Source organism: Myxocyprinus asiaticus, chromosome 33, assembly GCF_019703515.2.
Source record: "Myxocyprinus asiaticus isolate MX2 ecotype Aquarium Trade chromosome 33, UBuf_Myxa_2, whole genome shotgun sequence".
Taxonomy (NCBI): domain Eukaryota; kingdom Metazoa; phylum Chordata; class Actinopteri; order Cypriniformes; family Catostomidae; genus Myxocyprinus; species Myxocyprinus asiaticus.
Genome location: NC_059376.1, coordinates 32,102,737 through 32,126,621, shown reverse-complemented (window position 1 = coordinate 32,126,621; position 23,885 = coordinate 32,102,737). Strand labels below are relative to the sequence as shown.

At 40.8% G+C, this 23,885-nt stretch overlaps 1 protein-coding gene across 2 annotated transcripts in view; it reads right to left on the bottom strand.

The window, feature by feature from the left end:
- Positions 1–23,885, bottom strand: part of LOC127424282 (protein kinase C zeta type-like) — a 147,326-nt gene that overhangs the window by 100,464 nt on the left and 22,977 nt on the right. Inside the window, exon 1 of one of the 2 annotated variants that reach the window (XM_051669318.1) lies at positions 19,300–19,465. The exons of the other annotated variant lie outside the window; for it this stretch is intronic. Within the exon in view, the coding sequence (XP_051525278.1) occupies positions 19,300–19,321 (22 nt within the window). The 5' untranslated portion in view covers positions 19,322–19,465. Of the gene's footprint in view, positions 1–19,299; positions 19,466–23,885 lie in introns of those variants that run through there. 2 annotated transcript variants of the gene reach the window in all.

The following is a 23,885-nucleotide window of genomic DNA, read 5'->3' as shown; positions in this document are numbered from 1 at the left end:
TAATTCGGTTTTCTATGTGTTGAAAAACATACCTGTCTATTGTATTCTATTCTATTCTATTCTATTCATTCCTCTCTGTAGGAGTCCCTGTATCATCATGATTTTCATTACAAACAGTCATTGGTCTTTCTGTGTATTTTATGCATTTTTATTGAGAGCTACTGAATATGGAGAGATCCCAGATCGGTGAAGAATGCAATTTTTGCTCTACAGGCGAATGCTCCATTTTTACACACTCTGACTATGACAACATAATAACTAAAGCTCAAACTGCCACTGAGAAGCTGCTCTGTCCTGTTACTAAACTTCACATTTACTTACAGTACAATAAAAACTTGATGCTCTTCTCCTACTTTCTCTACCCTACTTTGCTAACCCCAACATTTTTATCCTTCCCTCCTTTCTATTCAAAACTAAAGTGGGCTGCCCATGGCCATCTTTCTGATTGCAGCATTGTGCCATCCAATTACATAGAATGAGGTTGAAATGTCTAAAACCACATTGAAAATCTGGGACTTAAAATCTAATTTAAATTTCATTAGAAATGAACATAGTTTGAGGACTTTGAAAAGTGTATACAAAGAAGCATTATGACCTCACATCGACCCTTTTAGTAGCATGAAAAACAACACTGTTTTTGCTTTACTTTTTTTCTCCCCTTTTTCTCCCCAATTTGGAATGCCCAATTCCCACTACTTAGTAGGTCCTCATGGTGGCACAGTTACTCACCTTAATCCGGGTGGTGGAGGACAAGTCTCAGTTGCCTCCGCTTCTGAGACAGTCAATTCCCCAATTTTATCATGTGGCTCACTGTGCATGACACCACGGTGACTCACAGCATGTGGAGGCTCCTGCTACTCTCCGCAATCCTCAGTGATCCAAATTACCATGTGCCCCATTGAGAGCGAGAACCACTAATTGCGACCACGAGAAGGTTACCTCATGTGACTCTACCCTCCCTAGCAAATTGGCCAATTTGGTTGCTTAGGAGACCTGGCTGGAGTCAATCAGCATGCCCTGGATTCGAACTCACGACTCCAGGGGTGGTAGTCAGCGTCAATACTCGCTGAGCTACCCAGGCCCCCATGCTTTACTTTTAATTAATTATACACAGAGAGTGAGCAACGTGACAATATTAGAATGCTCCCATCCCATTATAATCAACATAGCTGTAAGAACAGGAGTGGAACAACACAATCTGTGGATATTTCTGATACCAATGGCCCCTTGTGAGGAACCCCCTTCCTAAAATATAAAGGCAGCTACTGTATATAATTTCATGTAAAAACCCATTTATACTGTGTGAGAAAAATATTAAGTGTGATTGTAACAGGTTCACAAGTTGGGCAAGGAGGAGGCGGGGACCGGCTTGAGCAGTCAACGTAAACTTTTAATGACGCAAATAAACTTAAACAAAACATAAAGAGTCCTTTGCAGCAAAACCCCCAGACACGCACACACAGCTCATGCGTCTCTCTCTCTCTCTCTCGTCTTCGTCTCCTGGCGGATGTCAGCGGGCTTCTGAGCCTTCTAGCAAACCACTCCAGTACCACCGGACCATACCTCCTCAGCGTCACGACCCTCCATCTGCGGCGAGGGCTCTCCGACAGCTCATCCCTCTTCCCTCCCGGGTTTCGGCACCAATGTAACGGATTCACAAGATGGGCAAGGTGGAGGGAACCGGCTGAGCAGTCAACGTAAACTTTTAATGACAAAAATGAACTTAAACAAAACATGAAGAGTGCTTTGCAGCAAAACCCCCAGACACACACACACACAGCTCGTGCATCTCTCTCTCTCTCTAACTGGCGTCTCCAGCTCCCCTTTATCCCCCTCCCACTGATTGGCCAACTCAGCACCAGGCGTGCACCCTCACGGCCCGGTCACGCCCTCCTCCTCGTCACAGTGATATATTATGAAGACGACATGTTTCCAAAATTAAATTATTGGCCTTTTTAAGTAAAGTACTCATTTCTAAAGCAAAAGCAAGTTATTAAAATATTATTTGGAAAAACTTACTTTTCTAACCACTGGTGTGCTGTTATAGTTATAGTGAAACTTTTTCAATTCAAAATTACTTATATAGCTCTTTTCAAAATAAATAGCTTTCCGAAGCTGTTTTACTTTTTTACCAGACAATCTAGCAGCCCTTTGCAGGGGGTCCCTGGGGGTCCCTGGACCCCAATTTGAAAATACCTGGATTATTAGACTGCTTAAAACTTACACATTAGGACCAGTTGTAGTTACTGATAGGCCTATACAGAGGACAAATTTTAATGCCTCTGATTCGTCATCGCATTCATGACATCCCAAGCATCATGTCAAAGACAAACTACCCAGACATCCCTTCACCCAGACGTCAGAGATGTTCATGACAGCTGGCTCCTTCATGCATGGTGACAGACATGCGGCTCAGTTTGGAGACAGCCAATCAAAGCCTTAGATGCAATCACATGAACATATACACACAAACACCCATCCTCCATTTTCTCTACATTCCCCCAGAGTACACAGAGCTTCTTATTTCTCTCTCTTAAGCCCCTCAGGATCAGCTCACAAACACAGAGCTTTTTGATTTTTGAAAATCCTTCCAGCCCAGGATGAATACGAAAATCCTCTGTGTGTTTGTGTGTGCATGTTTGCTGTTGAACATCTCTTAAGGACATTGTGTAGTCAAGGTCAGCGTGAGTATACAAGGATGTTGGACTAATAGATTCATTTAGCAAACTATTCCCATGAAAGCCACGTCAATATGAAGGCAAAACCGAATCAATGGCAAATCATGAGAAGTTCACTAGATTCACCCCGGAGAAAATCATCGCTGCAGTGAAAGGCAGTGATTATTACCGTTTGACCAAACCTGGCAATGTTTTGTTCATGTACTGTATATGAAGGGACATGCAAGGAAATACATGGCAGAGCTATAGGTTACTACTTCCTGTATCTTATGAGTGCAGCTCTGAATAAGGACTCAGGGACAGTCACACTAGGATTTGTGTTCCATTCGCTTTCATTAAATCACATGCGAACAAGGGAGAGCGAGTATGTAATAATCAGTGTAGAATTTCAAAGGACTCAGACCTCTGAATTCATATACGACATTTGACCAATAGATCTTTATAGATATAAACATCATAGATCTAAACATCGTAGCCAATGTGACCAATGTAAATATCAGACAGATGGGTCCAGTTGTGATTTTAGAAATCCAATTTGATGTATTCCCTCTTGATTCCAAACTGGTGGCTCTTTTCACACATTCAAAAGCACATCTTGAGCATTCCAATATGCAAAAACGCTCAATCAGAGCTTTCTCTAGTGCAGGTGCCTTAAGACTGCATGGATTGCGGGAAACTGGACTAGATTGTATATTTTAACATTTTGAATGTATTACTATTTCTTTGGGTTTTTTTACATATATAATTTATTGTTTTTTCAAAGCAGAAGCCTTGGTGCATGACATAATTTCCTGCTGTGCATATGCATTGCTTTTGTTAATTTCGTATGTATTTCAAGTGTGACCGCTCCTCTAGTGCTAAACCATTTTTCCCGTCAGAAGAAATGTTACTAAAAGTTACTAGAGATATCCAGGATGTAATGCTGGGTAAAAATAGGCTTTGATAAGTGACCCAATGGGGAAACTAATATCTGAGCTTAAACTCTGACCCTGATGACCTCATCAGCACCATGTAAACACTCGGGAATGACAGATGCTATACATCTGCAGTCCGCAACAACATTCACATGGCACGCAGACAGTGTTCATGCTGTGACCGTTAGAGATGCCCAACCTACGCTAGTATGACAGAAACACCTTTATAGAATGAGATCACACAGCTCATTATAAAGTGTGGGCTTTTTAATGTATTCACCTGTCTCATATAATCTTTATTACATTTAAAAGAGCACTAGCAGGTTCCCAGTTTGTCAGCATTGTGCACATAATCCATATTATCCATGTACGCATGCCAAAACATACATTTCTATCTACTTAGTTTGATTATGCATTAGAGGGCTGTTCACACTGATTATGCTTTTGCACCCATCTGCGCAGTTTTTCAATTTTTTTCAATGTAAACATGCGCTAGTCTGATGTCTTTGACAGCTGTGCAGTGTCTTCCTTTTTTTTTAGCATCTAGTGCAGGAGCAAAACATTTTTTTAGATGCCATGTCAAATTAAAATAATTTCAACTTTTAAAAACATGCCTTGAGACTCCTGCGTTCTGTTCTGTTGTGTTCTTTTCATTACATTTAGTTTGTTTTTTGTTTTTTTTTGTTTTTTTGTGCAAGAATGCACTCGGTCTGAACAGCCACTTAATCTGTGGTAGTTCCTTTTTTAATTCACTAATGATTGTTAATTAATAATTTTGAAATGTTAAGTGTGCTTACTGATTGGTAGGAAAAAACATAACTATAATGTCTTTATAATCCTAATAGTTAAATTCTATAACTAATAAAAATAATGCAACCAATAGACTTTTTATTTGTGTAAAAGCTAGAGATTTGTAATAAAATCCAATAAACTCCTGAACAAAGGTCAAAAGATGGAATCAAATGGGCAAATATGGGATTAAATAATAATGCTTCCTCCAAAAAGGAGGTCAGTAGGACTTTCTAGACAGGTAAGTGTTAAATAATAAATGAATGAATGAATAAAAGCTAAATCCACTAAGAGCCCCTTTCACATCAGGTTGAGCAGGCTCCATCAGAAATCTTATTGGCTAAGAGGTGCCACAGGGAGAAACACCATTGGCTGTAGGGCTATGAAGTGTGTTGCCTGTGGTTGGAGTAAAGAGCCTAATTTTTACTATACTGAACAAATCATAAGTTGACACTGAGTGGATTGGAAATAAAGTGCATAACCACATTACTGAAAGCCACAGTGAGATATTTTCTTGGAATTAGATTACAAATCCAAACCATTGTGTCAAATGACAAAAACAACAAACATCTTTGTAAAAAGAGATAGTGATAACTTGCCTTTGTATAGATGAGCAGTTCTCTGCAGATTCAACAAGCTCACCAACATTTTTCAATATCATGACCTCTAAAGTCTGGAATTTTATGTGTAGAATACATTAACAGGCAGTGGCTGAGAAGTTTCTCTTCCGAATGCATTGCACTGACGGTTCCTGGAGAATTTAGACTGGGTGTGATGCTAAAGGGAGTGCAGCTGACGACAACATGGACCAAAAAGTCCCTGAGTCATCATAATCATGGCATTCGCTAATTACAGCGAGATGCGCATCACTACAGACATTGAATAATCAAGCTTAAGTCAGCTTATCTGTGACATGTTCATTATCTGATGAGGGAACTGCTTTCGAGAAAACATCCCATTTTTTCTCTCTTAAACATAAAGGTTTCACAGAAAAGTTTTTAAACATGACATTGAATATGTCTCATTCATTCTAATTCTTAGTTCCCTATACTGTGAAACATTACTTTGAAAACATGAATTCAGGCACTAGCAAATGCCTTGACCCACTAAAGTTTGGGACACTGATGACTCAATTTCCTGTGCCACAATTACGGGGTGTGATGAGGAGGAGGGCATGGCCGGGCCGTGAGGGTGCATGGCCGGCACTGAGTCAACTAATCAGCGGGAGAGAGAGAGATAAAGGGGAGCTGGAGATGCCAGTTCGGGAGAGAGAGAGATGCACATGGCCGCTCTGTCTGTGTGTTTTGTGTTATGTCAAAGTTAATTTATGTCACTAAAAGTTTAGTTGACTGCTCAGCCAGTTCCCGCCTCCTCCTTACCCATCCTTTACCCATTACATTGGTGCCGAAACCTGGGAAGGAGGAGGGATTCGCTGTCATGGAGTCCTCGCCACTGCCGTCCGCCAGGGGAGAGCTGCGGCCATCCACCGGGGGACGGAGGAGTCACTGCCGGCCGCCGGGAGTCGGAGGAACCGCTGCCACCCGCCAGGAAGGGGAAAAGCTGTTCCGTCCACCAGGGGTCAAAGGACTCGCTGCCGTCCGCCCGGGGAGGAGCGGATGTCGTCCGCCAGAGGGCGGAGGAGTGGCTGAGGACCAGCCGACGGCATGTCCGGGGACCAGCGAGCAAGTTTTTCTTTTTCTCTCTCTCTCTGTGTCTCTCCCGTTCGCACTTTCCCTCTCCCCTCTCCCCTCTCCCCTCTCCCTCCCCTCGTCTCTCCCCAGGTTCCCAGGAGGCGGGGTGGACCATCAGCTGGCGGACCCTCCAGAGATGGGGGGGGAGTAGGCCAGTCCAGATGGCGGGGGGAGTAGGCCAGTCTGGATGGCGCCCCGGCCTGAATCAGGCAGGGGAGGAGTGTGATGAGGAGGAGGCTGTGAGGGTGCACGGCTGAGTCAACTAATCAGCGGGAGAGAGAGAGGAAAAGGGGAGCCGGAAACGCCAGTTCGGGAGAGAGAAGCACGCGGCCGTGCTGTCTGTGTGTTGTGTTATGTTTAAGTTAATTTATGTCATTAAAAGTTTCGTTGACTGCTCAGCCGGTTCCCGCCTCACCTTTGCCCATCCTTTACCCGTTACAAGGGGTCATAGGTCACATTAAAATGAACAACATCACTCTATAGTATAAAACTGTTCAAACACACAAAGCCATAATGAAACATTTTAAATGAATATACTATTAAACTACTTACTGTCAAGGGCATAGCCAAGAAACTTTTGGGTGGGCCTCAATAAAAAAGGATGGGCCATTGGATTGGAAGTTTTCACCCCAATTTTTTTTTGTTTATCAAATTTTCTTTAACAACAGAGAAGCGGCACATTCAAACAGTTCTTTCATGCTTTCAGAAATCATAATGTATGCAATTTTTTTAACTATTTTACGAATTTATATTTGAAGCCAAAAAATAATCTCTAATATTCTGGGTAGGCCTGGGTCTAATTTGGGTGCGTTTACACCACTACATCACTGCTTACTGTAAGTATTGAAACACACTCTGAGACTTCCCAACACTTTCCTTTAATCTAACCCAAAGATTTGATAAAGACCAATCACAATTCACTATTCAAATAATGTAACAACATAATTTAATGGGAGATAATAAAACTTCTCAATTTCTTTTCTTACATTAATTAAAACAAAAAATACCTTGCAAGCACTGTAATTATTACAATTAATAACTAACATGGAAACAAGGCTCATTCTACATGAGCTTTGGGTTGAGAAGAGCCACAGGCAGTTAACTGAACATGAGTGAAGATGAGTGTTAACATACCTCAAAGCTGAGCACCAACGCAAGTGTGAAGTGGGTGGAAGTGAAGTCACCTCTTTCTCTGGTGGGTGGAGGAGATAGAAGTGGCAACAACACATTATGATCTATATTGTCAAGAGACATCTACAATATCCAACATCCAGTTCCAAAAATTCAGAAAAATGGGTTCTATCCACACCATCCCCATACACCTCTACCCTCTGAAAAAATCTAACACATTACGAACCACCCAATGACTGCGTATTGAGCCACCCATCCGTGGATCACAAATGTTTAGGTAACATTTTATTTTAATTCCAAAGGAAAAAAAGTTCCATCATTTTGCAAGCTATTTTAGTCCACTTCCTCCCACATAATAAGCCATAGTGTTCCTAAAACTAACACAAACCTCAAAGTTATCCAATATTTATTCAGGACATTTTTTATCATAATCACAGCTCTCTGCATTTAGTGTGTGCTGGGAGATTTGTGTCATCCTTTTATCAAAAAGGCCTGGTACTAAGGGCGACCCATTCAGACTTATTCCCCTAAATGATGTATGTCCTTGAGAGTAAATGGGGTTTGGTAAATAATGTTTTGGTAAACAATATCTTAGAACAAATGATGATGACTCATCCAAACATCTAAGCAAGTAAAAAGCACTAAGATAATACAGCAGTGTTATTGCCAAAGATTTATTTTTCCTTTCTCTTTCATGCACACACACACGGATACACACATTTCTGCATTAGACTCTGACTCAAGCCACTTATAAAGAATCGCATTTGAGTGATGTAGAAATGAAGAAGTATTTCTCTGAAAATTTAGCGCAAAAAAAATTACGAGACAGGATGTATCCCAAAACATGTGACAGGTCTATTTTAACTCTTTAAACAGGTAAAATGTTTTACCTTAAATATCTGCAGAAAAAAAAAAAAAACACTTAGGCTTGTTGTAGCTTTTTTAAGGTGGTCTTAGTTGGTCTACAGTGGTTTCCCAACCTTTCAAAGCCTGGGGGTCCAAAGTATACAAAACCAGCCTGACCAGCATTGGAGACCAGCTATGACCAGAAATCCAGTTTAGGCTGGTTTTAGCTGCTTTTTTTCAGCAGGGATTGCTTTTGGTAAAACATAAGTGTCGCACTTTACACAAAACCTATTATTAAATAAATGGCATTTGAACAGCATAGTTTGGGCCCTGTTGTTAATTTTTACATTTCATATTTTTTATAAATATTTAAATAAAATAGCAATTAAACTGCACAGTTTAGGCCCTCGCCGAGGGAGTGTTTGATCCGGTGGCGCTGCAGACCCGCATCAACCGGCAACCGGAAGGAATGGCTAAGGGGTCCAGTGCCATCACCCGGCGTTGCGGACGGAAGCAGGACAGTGGGCCAAGGACCACTCAACAGCGTGTCTGGGGCCGGCGAACTTCTCTCTCTCTCCTCTCTCTGCTTTCACTCTCCCTTTTGTTATTCACGCCCCCCTCTTCCCTTTCTCCTCTCTTTCGTCCTGTTCCCCCTCCCAGGCATGCACAGGTCGGATCCGGAGACCGGTGTGACCTGTCAATGCTCCCTCCCTAGAAATGGAGGGGGGAGTGGGTCACAGGCCGGAGAAATCCCTGACCTGAGTTCGTCAAGGGGGGAATGTGGTGAGCAGGGCGGAGTCGAGCAGCATCTGGGCAGAGCGAGGCCGGGAAGATAAGTGGCGAATGACTTTCACCTGCGTGCCACACCAGTCTTGCATTCCAGCGAGGGGAGGCAGGAGTACTTAAGGAGAAGAGACAGCGGCAGACAGAAGAGAGAGATGCGTGAAGCTGTCTGTGTGTATCTGCGTGTCAGTGTGGTGTTGTTGAAAAGCAAACCTTTTATGTACTGCTGAAAAGCAGCCTTATTGTGTGCGACTGAAAAGTGCAACAATAAATGTCTATGTGTTTTGTCAAGCCAGCCCCAGCTTCCTCCTTTCCATAACTGTTACAGCCACCTCCAGCTATTTTAGCGATACAAAACTACTTTATGTTGCTTTATATTGCAGGCTGGCAATATGTGTCATCATATTATTATCATCATATATTATTATTTTCATAAACACATTGGTTTTAACACAAATAGTTTTAATGTTTATCGCATTTTGCCATTGTTTCATCACACACTGTTGCACAGGCAGAATGAATGAAAGATCAGGCGCTGATTGCCTTTTGATTTAAATAAATAAATAAAAGCATCATTAGATGTTTTGCAGATTATTATGAATGGAGGTTTACATGGAGACAATCGTCACACTCTCAGTAAAGTAACACACAGCAACAAGTGAATGATCTACTTACTCATTTACTTTAAATGCTGACGTTAGAAAATTATCCAATATTGGCATATTATTCTGCTGTACATCCTGTATATTTTGGCCTTTAAGAAGCAGCTGCCTGTTTAGGCAGTAGGCAGTGAGGCAGCAAGGTTTTTGAACGGAGCTATCGAGCACACGTCAACATCTGGTGTCTCTCACTCTGACAGTTGTCTGCTCAGCTTGTAAAACAAGGGAGGGAGGGGAATGATAGAAAAAGAAGGGGAAGTGAAGAAAGACAGAATGTGAGAAAAGTAAGGGCTTTAGAACCTTAGAGTAAAATAGAATGCCACTTTTTTCCCACAGTAAGACAATTTTTCCACTGTCTTTATCGCATTTCTTCATATTAGTTTCTCTCAAAACTGTGTTTGTGTTGCTATCAAGCTCCATAAAAGCACTTTAATCAAACCTAGACCGCCTTAATTAAAAACTGGTATAGTTTATATTTTTCCCCTTTTCTCCCTAATTCCCAATGCGCTTTTAAGTCCTTGTGGTTGTGTAGTGATTCGCCTCAATCCGGGTGGTGGAGGATGATTCCCAGTTGCCAAAGAGTTTACCCCATGTGACTCTACCCTCCCTTGCAACCGGGTCAATTTGGTTGCTTAGGAAGCCTGGCTGGAGTCACTCAGCATGCCCTGGGATTTGAACTAGTGAACTCCAGGGGTGGTAGCCAGCATCTTTTACCACTGAGCTACCCAGGCCCCCAGAAAAATTTTTGATGTCAATATCAATCAGTCACGAGAAACGCGAGAACCATGAAGTCGAACCTGGAACGACGGGTGTTGAGGAATCTGGTTTGAATGTGGACAAGCGTGAATGAGATTTGAGATCTACAGTTATGGGGACAATTTTTACTTCTATTTCTGACTTTTCCTCACACAAAGCTATTCTATGGTTTTAGAGGACTTGGAATATGGCACACGACTTATTTGGGCCACTTTTATCAGGCTTTTGGAGCTCGACAGCCCCAGTTCACATTCACTTTTGTTGAATGGAAAAGAGCAGCCTGTACATTCTTCTAAACATCTTCTTTTGTGTTCCATGGAAGAAACAAGTAAACAGGTTTGGAACAACATGAGGGTGAATAAGCGATGAAATCATTTTAATTTTTGAGTGAACCATTCCTTTAAGCATTATTCTGTTTTACACGATGTACAACCATTCTACAAAAATTAACAGATCATAGTACATTCTGATCACCACAATGCTGGAATGAACATAAGCACTAAGGTTGCACAGAAACTGCATGCTAATGAGAGTGCTACTTCAGAACAGGATAATTAAGCTTTTTAGAGTAATTAATTGGCTAGAGCATCCTCTCAGATGGTATAATAAGGTAGGTATGGGGAGATAAATAACGGCATCAAACCAGCTTAATGCTCATCAAACTCTTCAGGTGGTTTTGTGCTCATAGTCAAAATATGTGGCGCTTTCAAGGATTGCAATTTTGAATGTTTACAGAACAGAAAATCACATTCATCAGGAGAATTTGTGAATAATATCTGACTGTTTATTCTGCTACAAAACCAATCAGATCTAATCATTAAGGAGTGATTTCATCTGCCAGCTGGATGCATCTTCTAATCAGCAAGATATTCAAGACACAATTTTACCACAAAAACACAAACATTTCTGTTTCTTTAGAAGTGGATCCTCTCTTTTCTCATAACCAATTTCAGATTGTTTCTTTGTCCTATCGTTACAAAAATATCATTGACCCTCTCTTATAACAGGTGAATAACAGGTGAATGTTTAGCCTCAATTGATCCTCGAGTTATTGATTTACTGCCTGAAAAAGGCACAGAATGTCTGGCATCCGGCACCATGCAAACATGGGGGTTTATTGTGGATGATGACAGTTGCCAGAGAGCTTTCTAATACAAACTAAATTGAACAAGGAAAATTACTGTAGCCTCTGGCTGAAATGTATCCGAATTTAGCTATTTAATAAACAAAGAGAAAACATGGGCCCAAAATGTAGTTTATGATGCCTTCAAAATAAGCATGTTAACACAGTTTTAACATCTCAACTGAATATGTTAGTATTCACTAACAGAAGCTTTTTATTTTAAATTGTAATATTTTAAAATTGTACATTTTATTTTTACAACCTTGTGGCACAGGTCTTCAAATGTTTCACAAAAGAATAATATATAATACTATATACTATATTAATATTACATAAAAATTAACTAGCCTAAGCTGGTTTGCTGGTCTTAGCTGGTCTCTAGTTTGTCTGGTCTCCCAGCTTGGCCAAGAGGGTGTCCAGCTGGTTTAGCTGGCCAGTCAGCTGCTCTCCTAGCCTGACCAGATGACAAGTTCCTGAAACCCCTCTAAAACCATCAAACCTGAGCCTGAGAGCCTGAGAGGCCAGCAAACCATTTTAGACTGGTTTAAGCTGTTTGTTTGTTTTTGTTTGTTTTTTCAAATCAAAGTGGAAATACAGCCTAGAGCAGTGTTTCCCAAACTGGGGTACGTGTGCCCCTGGGGGTACATGAGGTGACAATGGGAGTACGTGAATAAAATTCTGAGATTTATTGTTCTTTTAATTTCATCACAGTCCAAAATAACATTCAAACCCAGTTCATGTATTTCTCACTGGCAAAAATTATTTTGTGTGCCTTTACTCATCATCGTGCGTCACACAAGTATCTTCTTTCACCAGCGCAGCACACTGCTAGGTGACGTAGCTTAGTGATAGTAAGTAAAATTGATACTTCACTGTTTTACCAGACTCACACATGTCAATCGTCTATGATTTTAGTTTTAGATTGTTTTTTTGTTTGTTTTTTGCAGTTTAAAATGTAATTTTTATTTAAGGTTAGATGCATAGGGAGTTTTGATTCTGATAGTATAAGTTCATAAGCTTTGATGACAGGTGTCAGACATCCGGTGTGGCCAAATAATTTTCCACATTCACACGCAGTAATTTTCACCTGTTTTTACATTGTTGCATGATGTTTTTTCAGAAGATGAGCTCAACTTTGCTAACAGTATCAAATGTGACATAAAAAAAGCACCTTGAGCTGACTGCGCAATTGCACAGATTCTTACCCGCAATGCTCGAAGTCGGCCGGCAATGCCGTACCTGCAATGATGCGCAATTCCAGGCACAGAACCGAATGCTATTCTTGCATACCACGAAGTGATGAGGGGGGGAGTTTTCAAGTTATGCAGTTATATCATATCTAGCATATCCATCTCAATCGGTAAGCCATTTATTCAGTATGTATATGATTAATATAATGTACAAAACATGTACAAATATAACATGTTTAATATAAGGGAGTTGTTTTACAAAGATAATTGTGTTAAATATACATATTTTCAAAATACCTTGTGCGAATGTTATCTATGCGTTAGATGGGGGTACGCGAAAGGATGTTGAATGTTTGGAGGGGTACACCACTGTAAAAAGTTTGGGAACCACTGGCCTAGAGGAATAAAGTCCTTGGCTTCTCTGACAGTAGATAAAAAGGTCTGGGCATGCCATTGTGTGGATAGAACCCTTAGCACTGGAAACCACTTAAGACTTCAGCAAACATTGTTCTGGACCACAAAAGAGGGAGAGAGATAGAGAGAGGAGAGACAGAAGGACAGGAGGATACAGGGAAAAAGGAGGGGGCTACTGAGAGAATGAACGCATGTCTGCATGTCTATTTTAAGTTGGATGTCTGAGCAGCTAGGCCCAGTGCTCGGGGCACTGCTGGTGCCTGATCTACATTTCAGTCTTCCATTGTGCGAGTCCAGTCACATGACAGAGAGAAGGGGAGAATTGGACTCAAGCTCTTAGTAAACTCAGATAATGCCATTTTCTCATCATGGTTGAAGATTCCATGTGTAGATCTGTTTTTTTTGTTGTTGTTGTTGTTTATCTGGATTATAGTGATCTTTAAAGTACTCCTTATCCTCAAAATAGCAGAAAAAAACTTAACATGTTTCCACCATAAAAATAGACCAAATTGTGTTTAAAGTGCCTATTGCTTGAGAACTACTGGCAATGTGCAAACAGATGAATTAATATAGCACATCTGATCATATGTTAGTAATACCAACTACAAAGATTTCCGTAGTGTTCTTGTCACTTTTTTAGTGACAAGCTACTTTACCAACAAGTAGAGCTGTTTTTTGTCAAACTGTATCAGACACACAGCTTTACAACCGAGAGAGCTGAAGTACCAAATATGCTCTCTTTGGGGCCGTTCACACCGAACGCATCCTTGCACTTAAAAAAGCTCTAACATTATTACGAACGTAGGTGTTTCGAGATGCCTTTTTAACAGTTAAAGCCATTTTCAACTACACAACTTTTAAAAACTGTGCCACTCTTGTGCAATTTTCCAAAAAACACTGCGAGAGGGGGCGCAACGGTCAAAAACATCTGTCTACTGCATGTTTACATAGGAAAGCAATTGAAAAGAGTGGCCCCTTAAAATGTCCTCTTTCTCTGAAGTAGTCCAAAATAATTTTAGTGAATTGGTTCACTAAGATGATTCGATTTCAATGAACCAAATAAAAAAAATCTTTACTTATAAATTGTCCAGAGCTGCATGCTTCTTTTTGGTATTGAAATATTTTTGTTAAATGCTGCTGTGGTGCAGTTAATAGCTTTTTGAACTTGTCATTTGATTATATTTTAACTACTTTAAAGGAATTCTTCACCTAGTGAACAATTTTCTAGTGAAACACAAAGGTGGAATGTTAGTCTCAGTCATCTTTCACTTCCATTGCATCTGTTTCCCATATGAAAGTGAATAGACAGCAAATTCGCATTACACTTTTTACAGTGTAAGAAATGACTAATCAGTGAACAATGAAAATCAAATGTAAGCTCTTAGCATGGATGGTTCAGCATAGATGGTTTCTCTCTGTGGAGGGCATCTGACGAAATCTAACCAGGCTGGTGGAGGAGTGGAAAGGAGGAGGAGAGAACAGCAGCACAGATAATGAACGGAAAAGAGTGACCGGCGTGGGAGAGAGAGAAACAGAGGAGGAAGAGAAGAGCAAAGAACAGAAAGATCACGAGCTGAGCAGAGCAGAGGACAGGAGGAGGGGGGGTGGCAGTCAAATGCAGTGGATAAAGCTGAGTTGGTCAGATGGCCAGAGAGGACTGATAGATAGACAAAATGAGGGAGAGAGAGAAAGAACAGGAAAGAGCAGGGTAGAAGTCAGAAGTCAGTTAATGAGCAAAAAGAAAGAGAGAGATAGAGAGAGAGAGAGAGAAAAAATAATTGTCACTTCATTACAATCTCCATTTTAGAACCATCTGTCTTCCTGAGATGATCCACCATATCTATTACATCATAATAACCATTACCATGACAATAAACCTTACCCGGCAACAGCCAACATAACAAGCTTGCACCTTTTTACACCTAATCCCTAAAATAGCCACAAAACACAAGAGCAACAGAGCAGACTGAAAAGAGCAGAACTCCACTGTTGGAGGAGAAATGTTAAACTGAAGAAAACTGCAGAATTTATCATTGATTTGAATCAGTGCTGGTGATAAGTCAGTCAGATGTCTTCAAACATCACGTGCAATCAGAAACCAGACGTTTGGATTTATTCTTCCATTGCTTGTTTTATGAGGATACATACAGTGGTTCCAAAAATGAACATAAGCCACAAATAAAATGTCTGAATGTCTTTGCATCAGATACAAAATATCAAACCAAGTGGCATCTGCAAACAAACAATGTTAGAAAAACAATTTGAGCCATTTTTGCAATAATTATTTTTGTTTTTGTTTGTTAGTTTTTTTGTTTGCTTTTATTATTATAATTTTATTTATTTATTTTATTTTTATTTTTTTTGCATTTTTGCATTGTATTTTTGTCACTTTCAAGGTTATTTTTCCCCAAGCTCCCATTAATTTCTGACCCTAGTATAAAGTCAGTTCTCCTCAAGAACACACGTATTCTAGCAGAGTATCCACATGTGTAGTTTATCACATTAACTATGTACATGTTTCACTACATTTTAAAGGAATAGTTCACCCAAAAATGAAAATTCTCTCATCATTTACTCACCCTCATGCCATACCAGATGTGTTTTCTTTCTTCTGCAGAACACAAGCAAAGATTTTTATAAGAATATCTCAGCTCTGTAGGTCCATATAATGCAATTGAGTGGCCAACTCTAAAAAGCACACAAATGCAGCATAAAAGTAATCCATACAACTCCAGTGGTTAAATCCATGTCTTCAGAAGTGATATGATAGGTGTGGGTGAGAAACAGATCAATATTTAAATCCTTTTTTACAACAAATCTCCACCTTTGGCCAGCCTCGACCATTAGTTGACGATATGCACAAAAAATGTGAATTGACAAAAAACAAAAGAAGAAAGTGGATGTGAAAGTGGATGGACCAACAGAGTGGAGATATTCTTCTAAAAATCTTTGTTTGTGTTCAGCAGAAGAAAGTCATACACATCAGGGTTGGCCTATATATTTATATATAAAGTATATACTTATATATAGAGAGAGAGAGAGAAAGAGAGAGAGAGAAAGAGAGATTACATCTTGAGATGAATCTCAAGAATATATCACTAAATGTAACTAAATGTCCATCAATACTAAAAATGATGTTAGATACACAACAAGCAGTTTTAGACAAATAAATGAATACAGTTTCATATTTAAAATGTTTGGCATCTGCAGAAATGTTATTATCTCTTCTAAGAACTAAACCACAGTACAGGAACACTGTCACCAATCAAACTGTCAACAAAGTAATAAATCACCAATACTCATTCATAACCCTTCATAGATTGTTAGAAGATATTTACATCACACATTATGGGTTATCCTGGGCAGTCACTAGTGTGCTGCAGTGGCCATATTTAGATTTATTACCAATCAATACTGGAACAGGTGGATCATATAACATTCAAACACAGACACTGCAGTTAAAAAGAATTCAACACAAAAACGGCTAGATCTGCTGCACCGGTATGGTTCTGTTCTGGCTACTTTATTGGCCTGTCTGAAACACCAAGGACAAAACAGCCGGTCACTGAATGCACTGTGAAAACACATCAGACAAGCCAAACAGAGATCAATGAGGCACAGATCCCTAAAGGACCCACCATGCATCTGACAGAATGGTCAACCTAGTCTCAGCCTCAGACGGCAAGCCCACAGACAGCCTACAGTCCATTTGCAGTCTTTTGCATATTGCACACAAAACTAGAAAGCACTTTCTTGATCCGACAAGCTCTAAACTGATTGGCTGACTTTAAACAACTTCCAGCGGTAAGGGCACAGAGGGTTTTTTTATCAGTCCGACTGGAAACAAAAAGCACTTTTCCACCATCAGGCCAAACGCTTCTGAGCATGGTATGGAACGGTTCCAGTATGGAAGGACACAGTTCCGCAATGAAAACCTTTCAGCCCTTTGGTGGAAAAATGCTGTTGTGTTTACAAGACTGAGCATTTTGAGAATGAAATAATCACAGGATTTGCCAAAGTTCGTCATTTAGTGCTATCAAATCCTCAAAAGAGTTTTGTTAAAGGCACTTAGTAGCAAGTAAACTACATTAGATATCCACAAGCATAACTCTATATTCCACTTTGTTTTCAGAGTTATGTATATTAAATACAGTACTTATTACCATTGGAAAGGCAATATTCTGATCACAGAGTCTATTAATCTGGTTTAATTTATTTCAGATACAGTAAATCAGCCCCTAAATGTAAAGTGAATACAAAACTAAACCAACACTGTTGTTGGCTATACTTGGCCAGAATAAGCTGAAATGTGGCCCATACCTGTTTGCTGTTTTATCATAAGGGTCAACCCAGTCAGAACTAGCTGGCAGGTACATTTGGTAGAAAACAGACTAAGAAGAGAGGCATTTCCAACAATTGTCAGACAACAACAGTATCAGGGCTTTTGTGTTCCAGGAGGGAGGAGTACAATTCTGCTTTGTTAATTTCCAATAACGTCAGTAACAAACTAATCTGCAAGAGCATTGAATGTGAATCATTGTGTCTTTCGTTCAGCCAATGTCACAAACACACAAATGTTTCTTCCCCCTTCCGATGCAGAGCCTCGTGTCTGGGTGCCTAGCAGCCGAGAGGTGGTGTTGTAACTGACATCTCGCTAATTATGTCAGTCAGACTTAAATAATGCATGAGCATCTATTTTAACCACCCTGCTCAGAGAACTGCAAAGAGAAAGGCAGGCCAAAATCGTTCATTATGACATAAATACAATACCCCCACTCTCAATCAGCAGTCCAAACTGCACATTGTCCCGCAAACCAGTGGCGATTTCTCAGGGCCAGCAAAGCCTTCTCTGCTGGCGTAACATGCCTAATAAATAAATATTTTTTCATCCTTTCATTCTCATTCACCTTTTTGCCTATGTATTTTCAATCGCTTTCCACTCCTAATTCATCTACAAACAAATAGCAAAAAACAAAAAGTTTATCCAATCAGAATTTATTCCTTGATGCTTACAAGCTAAGTTTAACAACTGTTTCACAAATCACATACCTGAAGCCATGCTCCTTAACTGAAGCAGCTGGAGCATTCAGTGTCGGATCAAGTTGTGAAAAGTAACCGTGTAACCTCACGAAACAAAATGTATTGCAAGCAACATTTAATCACAAATATTATTAGAGAGTTTTTCTTCGTATTAGACCTCCTTGGTGCTGGCTTTCGTGCGTGGACGTGTTTTAAAATGCCAGTTGGTATTATTAGTTGACTGCCACATAATGTATGACAGGCATACGGCGTCTTATTCATTGTGAAACTGTGTTTTCTTAATGGCATGAATCGCACTGAAGGCCTAGACTTAAAATGCACGGGCCGCCACTGCCGCAAACACAGTGCAGAACTCCAATAGTAATAATAGACTGATATATTGGCCAGGCCGATTAAAGGGATAGTTCACTCAAACATTCATGCACCATTAATTTTCAGTGTATCTTTTCTCCATACAATGAAAGTGAATAGTTACTGAGGCTAACAAACTGCCAAACATCTCGCTTTTGTGTTCCACAAAAGAAATATATACTGGTTTGGAACAACATGAGGGTGATTTTCTTTTATGTGTGAACTGTCCCTTTAAGTGGCCAAAACTGGGACATTTTAAGATGATTGGTATCAGCTGATTAAAATGTCTACTTGGCCTTTTTACAGAGCTGTTACTTCCAAGTCTCAGTTCACATGCCAACTGGACATGCCAATGGATAATAAAGTATTTGTATTAAATTTTTTAGTTAATTTTGTAAATATTGCGAAAAGTATTTATATAATTATATTTATATATATATTTCAGAAATTTTGTGTACATCCAAAAAATGAAAACTGTGTCATAATTTACTCATTACATCATTATGTTCCAAACCCATATGACTTTCTTCCTTCTATGGAACCCAAAAAGGTAGAATGTTCCTCAGTCACCATTAACTCGCATTGTATTGAAAAGAGCAGCGTGAGCATTCTTCCAAATTTCTCTACTTGTGTTCAATGAAAAAAAGAAAGACATATGGGTTTGGAACAACATGAGGGTGAGTAAAGGACAACAGAATTTACTAACCCTTCAAATTGTATCACGTACCAGCATAATACCAGCCATCAAACACCCTGCTATCTAGATATCTGTATCGGCATTGGCAATAATAAAATTTTTTAAAAAAACACATCGTTTGAGCACTATCTCCAGATTCTGTCTCTTTAAGTCACTAAATCTGAAAAGAAAATACCTTAAAATATCACACAATCACCTGAAGCAAGACCTTGAGATGATACAACACCATTCACATACCGTCTGACTTCTGTGGATGCATTGGGTCTCCAGCACAGAGACAGAGAGAGCAGAGCCAGGGAGTGTGTGGATGGTCTTCTGTCTTTGTGTGTTCAGTGTGAAAGCTTACTGAAAAGGATGTTAGCTGCTCTCTCTTGAACTCTGACTAAAGCTTGTTAGGTAGGTGATCACACATACACACACACCCACACACATCTAAACACTGCCGCACTTGCGAACAGGTTCCAATCCTGGTAGGAAAACCCGAGTATGGCAAGCAAGATGGGCCATCAAATCACTGCAGTTGATACGAAAAAGAAAGGATGGAAACAAGAGATCAAAAAGAAGACAACAGCATCAGAGGTACAATGCACCTAGTTTGTTATAATCACAATACTAATACACACACACACACACACACAGGGATGCATGCAAGCACACACACACACACATTCTTGCATGCATGCATGCATACACAAGGGCTGAACACACCGCGGATACAGCGCACGCTAGCTCAATGTCAATCCCATTTCTGCATAAAGACAGCATCAACACGAGACTAAATGGACAAACGAATTATATCTGAATGTGGCGCTCACCGGTATCTTCTTTTTCTGCTCGTTTTAGCACATTTCCCCTGGCAGCCTCCACGACACACCGGCTACATCCCCTCCTCCCTCGCGTTCTCTTCTGCTCACTCAATCTCTCCTCTTCCTTGTGATTTATTTAATTATTTCTCCCCCTCCCTCCTTATTCCTCCCTGCGTGCAGTCGTTACAGCTGGCTGTCCTTGTATTGGCTGCTTCCTGGATGGTATCAGGGATGGGGCGGCATGGCTGGAAGTCTTAATTTAGATGGGCAGCACGGACAAAAGAAGGGGGATCCTGCAACATGGACTGATATTTTGCTTTGGTGCCTGATTCTGCTCTGCACTCTTCGCCTCTCCTCCCTATTATCTCTCTCTCTCTCTCTCTCTCTCTCTCTATCTCATCTCTTGGTCTGGGTGTAGCTGTGTCCCTTTAGTGCCAACAGCTAACAGCTGAGGGGCTTTGTGGAAAACCTGGAGTGGAATTGGTGACCGGAATGGCTTCTGGGTTTCAGGAGCATCAGGGCAGATGGTGAAAGAGCTCAGTGTCTGGTGACTGGGGCGGGGGGTCGGGGGTAGAGAATATCTCTAGCTCTTGCTAGTGGTCCTTTCAAAAGCAGTTAAAAAAATTAAAAATCTGCAATTAATTCTGTATTTGATTGTAATATGGAGATGAATGATTCCAAATTATGGCCAGGTCTAAGGGGGGATTGGGGGCATTGTGGACGGCAAAACAACAGAGAACCACCCAGAATACCATTGCAACTGTATTTAAATGCACTAAAACCACTCAGAACACCTTAGCAACCATAGCAACACCCTGGCAACCACACACAACACCCTAGCATCATGATAGTGAATGCTATCAGTGAATCAGTGAACTTTGCATGGGAAAAAACACTCTTGTTTCTTGTTATATGGTGCTTCTTAGTAAGTAAATGAAAGGTTAACACTGTAAATGAACGAAACAATGGGGTTCACCAGCAATTAACTTTTGTAATGTTTGCTCTCTGGAATTGATTTTTTTTTTTTCACAAGGGTATATCTTTCTATCCATATACTGTTAAAGAGATCAAGTTGCCCATTTATGTCTAAAACTTTAATAAATTGAATAAATTCCCAATGTGCACAATTATGACTGTTAATTATAAAAATCAAATTAACATCAAATACAAAGCAGATGTAAAAAATACACACTAGAATATAATGTTATGGAATATATCCAGTGCTACATGTTAAAAATGTAAACAAACCATCAAAACACAGGAATTCACTATGAGGGCATTTGATATATATGGGGCATCTTTGTCACTTTCATTGACATTTCTAGCTTGAGACCTGGTTGATTTCTGACCCCTGCCTTACACAGAAAAACAATGCACAAAAAAAAAACAGTTAAGGCTATTTTTTTGGTTTCGCTTGAACAATATATTAATCTTCACTTTAATGTCAGCATTAAGTTATGTACAGTATGCGTCACAGTCCTGTCACTCTGTCAGTTTGGGTTTTTGTCTGACAGGACCCTGGCATTATCATCCCATGTCTGTCTTATGTTTCGTTGTCTGTCTTTGTGTTCGTGCGCTCTTCAGTCCTTCTTGTTTCATGTCAGGAGCACGGTGTCTGGACCTTGACTTTCTGTCTGGTTCGGTTTCAGTCTGTGTTGGGATTCGGACACTCGTGCTCCATGTCTGTCTGTTATTGACGTGGGTGCATTGCGCTTATGTCATCTTGGCAGCATGCACTCGCGTCTGGCTCTCGCGAACGCAGGTGTACCTTGCGTCATGCTCACCTTGCACGCCCAGGTCGCGAGCTGTCTTTATGTTGTGCTGAGGTTCGGTCACTTCGATCTAAGGTGTCAGGTGTGTGTGTGGCTGAACTCTCGCACAGGTGTCTTGTTTTTGTCACCTGTTGTGTGCATCGAATGGCGTTTGCCTCACGATGTATGCTCAGGTTTCGTTTAGTGTGCCGTTGCTACGCATTCTCGTCTTGTTTGTCGGTTGGCATGAGCGTATATTGCCTTATTGTCTTGCCGATGTGCACTCATGCCATTCGGGTGTTTTGTTGTCCTGTTAGAGCATGTGGCTTTGTTTTGTTTCTGTATCGCCGTGTGTCTCTCTGTCTTACGTCATACCCTGCCTACTTGTTTGCCCATTATTAGTTTATTAGTCACACCTGCCCTGTCTTGTTAACCTGTTGATTTCTCTCCCTATTTTAGTCTCCTCGTGTTTGCTGTCCAGTTCCAGTTCATCTTGTTTCCAGTCTTGTGTGTCTTGTGCTATCCAGTCAGTCTTGTGTAGTCAGTCGGTCCTGTTTGTTCCTCATCCCATCCCTGTCTGGTCCGGTTGGTTCTGGGTCCCCGTTCCCCTCTGCCCCAGCCCTGGATTGTTCGTTTTCTCCTACGGGGTTGTTTATGTTTGTTTCCCCCCTTGTGGAAGTTTTGGTTGAGTTTTTCCCCTTTATTTTGTATTTAATAAATTCCCTTTTATTTTTTCAACTCTGCACCTGGGTCCTGTCTCTGCATTCTCTGACAGAACGAACTGACCAAGATGGACCCAGCAGAGTTTTCTTTTTCTCAAACTGGTTCTCCTGCCTGCCAGCGTGCAGAACGCATAAGGAGACTGCACAGGGTACGGCAGGAGGACAAGTCTGTGTGGGGGTTTGCCCTTGAGTTTTTAATCATTGTCCTTGGGTCTGGGATATGATCAAAACTGCCAAATCAGAATCAGCTTTATTGCCAAGTATGCTTATGCATACAAGGAATTTGTCTTGGTGACAGGAGCTTCCAGTGTACAACAATACAAAAACAATACAAAAAACAGCAGCAATACATAGATAATAAAAAATAAAAAAAATAGTTATACACATATGTACATACACACACAGACACACACATACATACATACATACACCCATACACATACATAGTGCAATCTAATACAAATCTGTTATCTGTTATGTAAAGTGCAAAATTATTATTATTTTTTTTGTTGTTTGTTTGTTTGTTTGTTTTTTTCAGAGGAATGAAATGGCAGAAGAGGTTGGATGTGTTGGATAAACATAAAAAAGACTAAGCTGTGTATTGCACATAGTTATTGCTTAATGGGGCAATTTAACTGTTCATGAGATGGATAGCCTGAGGGAAAAAAACTGTTCCTGTGCCTGACGGTTCTGGTGCTCAGAGCTCTGAAGCATCGGCCAGAAGGCAACAGTTCAAAAAGGTAATGGGCAGGGTGAGTGGGGTCCAGAGTGATTTTTCCAGCCTTTTTCCTCACTCTGGAAAAGTATATTGTTCTTGAAGGGGGGGGAGGTGGCGGGGGGGCAACCAATAATCCTCTCAGCAGTCCGAACTGTCCTTTGTAGTCTTCTGATGTCTGATTTCGTAGCTGAACCAAACCAGACAGTTATTGACATGCAGAGGACAGACTCAATGACTGCTGAGTAGAACTGTATCAGCAGCAGCTGTGGCAGGTTGAACTTCCTCAACTGGTGAAGGAAGTACAACCTCTGCTGGGCCTTTTTCACAATGGAGTCAATGTGTGTCTCCCACTTCAGGTCCTGTGAGATGGTAGTGTCCAGGAACCTGAATGACTCCACTGCTGCCACAATGCTGTTTAGAATGGTGAGGGGGGTCAGTGTTGGGGTGTTCCTCCTAAAGTCCACAATCATCTCCACCGTTTTGAGCGTGTTCAGCTCAAGGTTGTTTTGACTGCACCAGACAGCCAGCTGTTCAACCTCCCTTCTGTATGCAGGCTCATTGTCATCTCGGATGAGGCCGATGACAGTGGTGTCATCTGAAAACTTCAGGAGCTTGACAGAGTTGTCCTTGGCAATGCAGTCATTGGTGTAGGGGGAGAAGAGTAGTGGGGAGAGCACACATCCCTGGGGGGCACCAGTGCTGATTGTACAGGTGCTGGAAGTGAGTTTCCCCTGTCTCACAAGCTGCTGCCTGTCTGTCAGAAAGCTGGTAATCCACTGACAGATAGACATGGGAACAGAGAGAATTTATTCTGGAGTATAGCTGG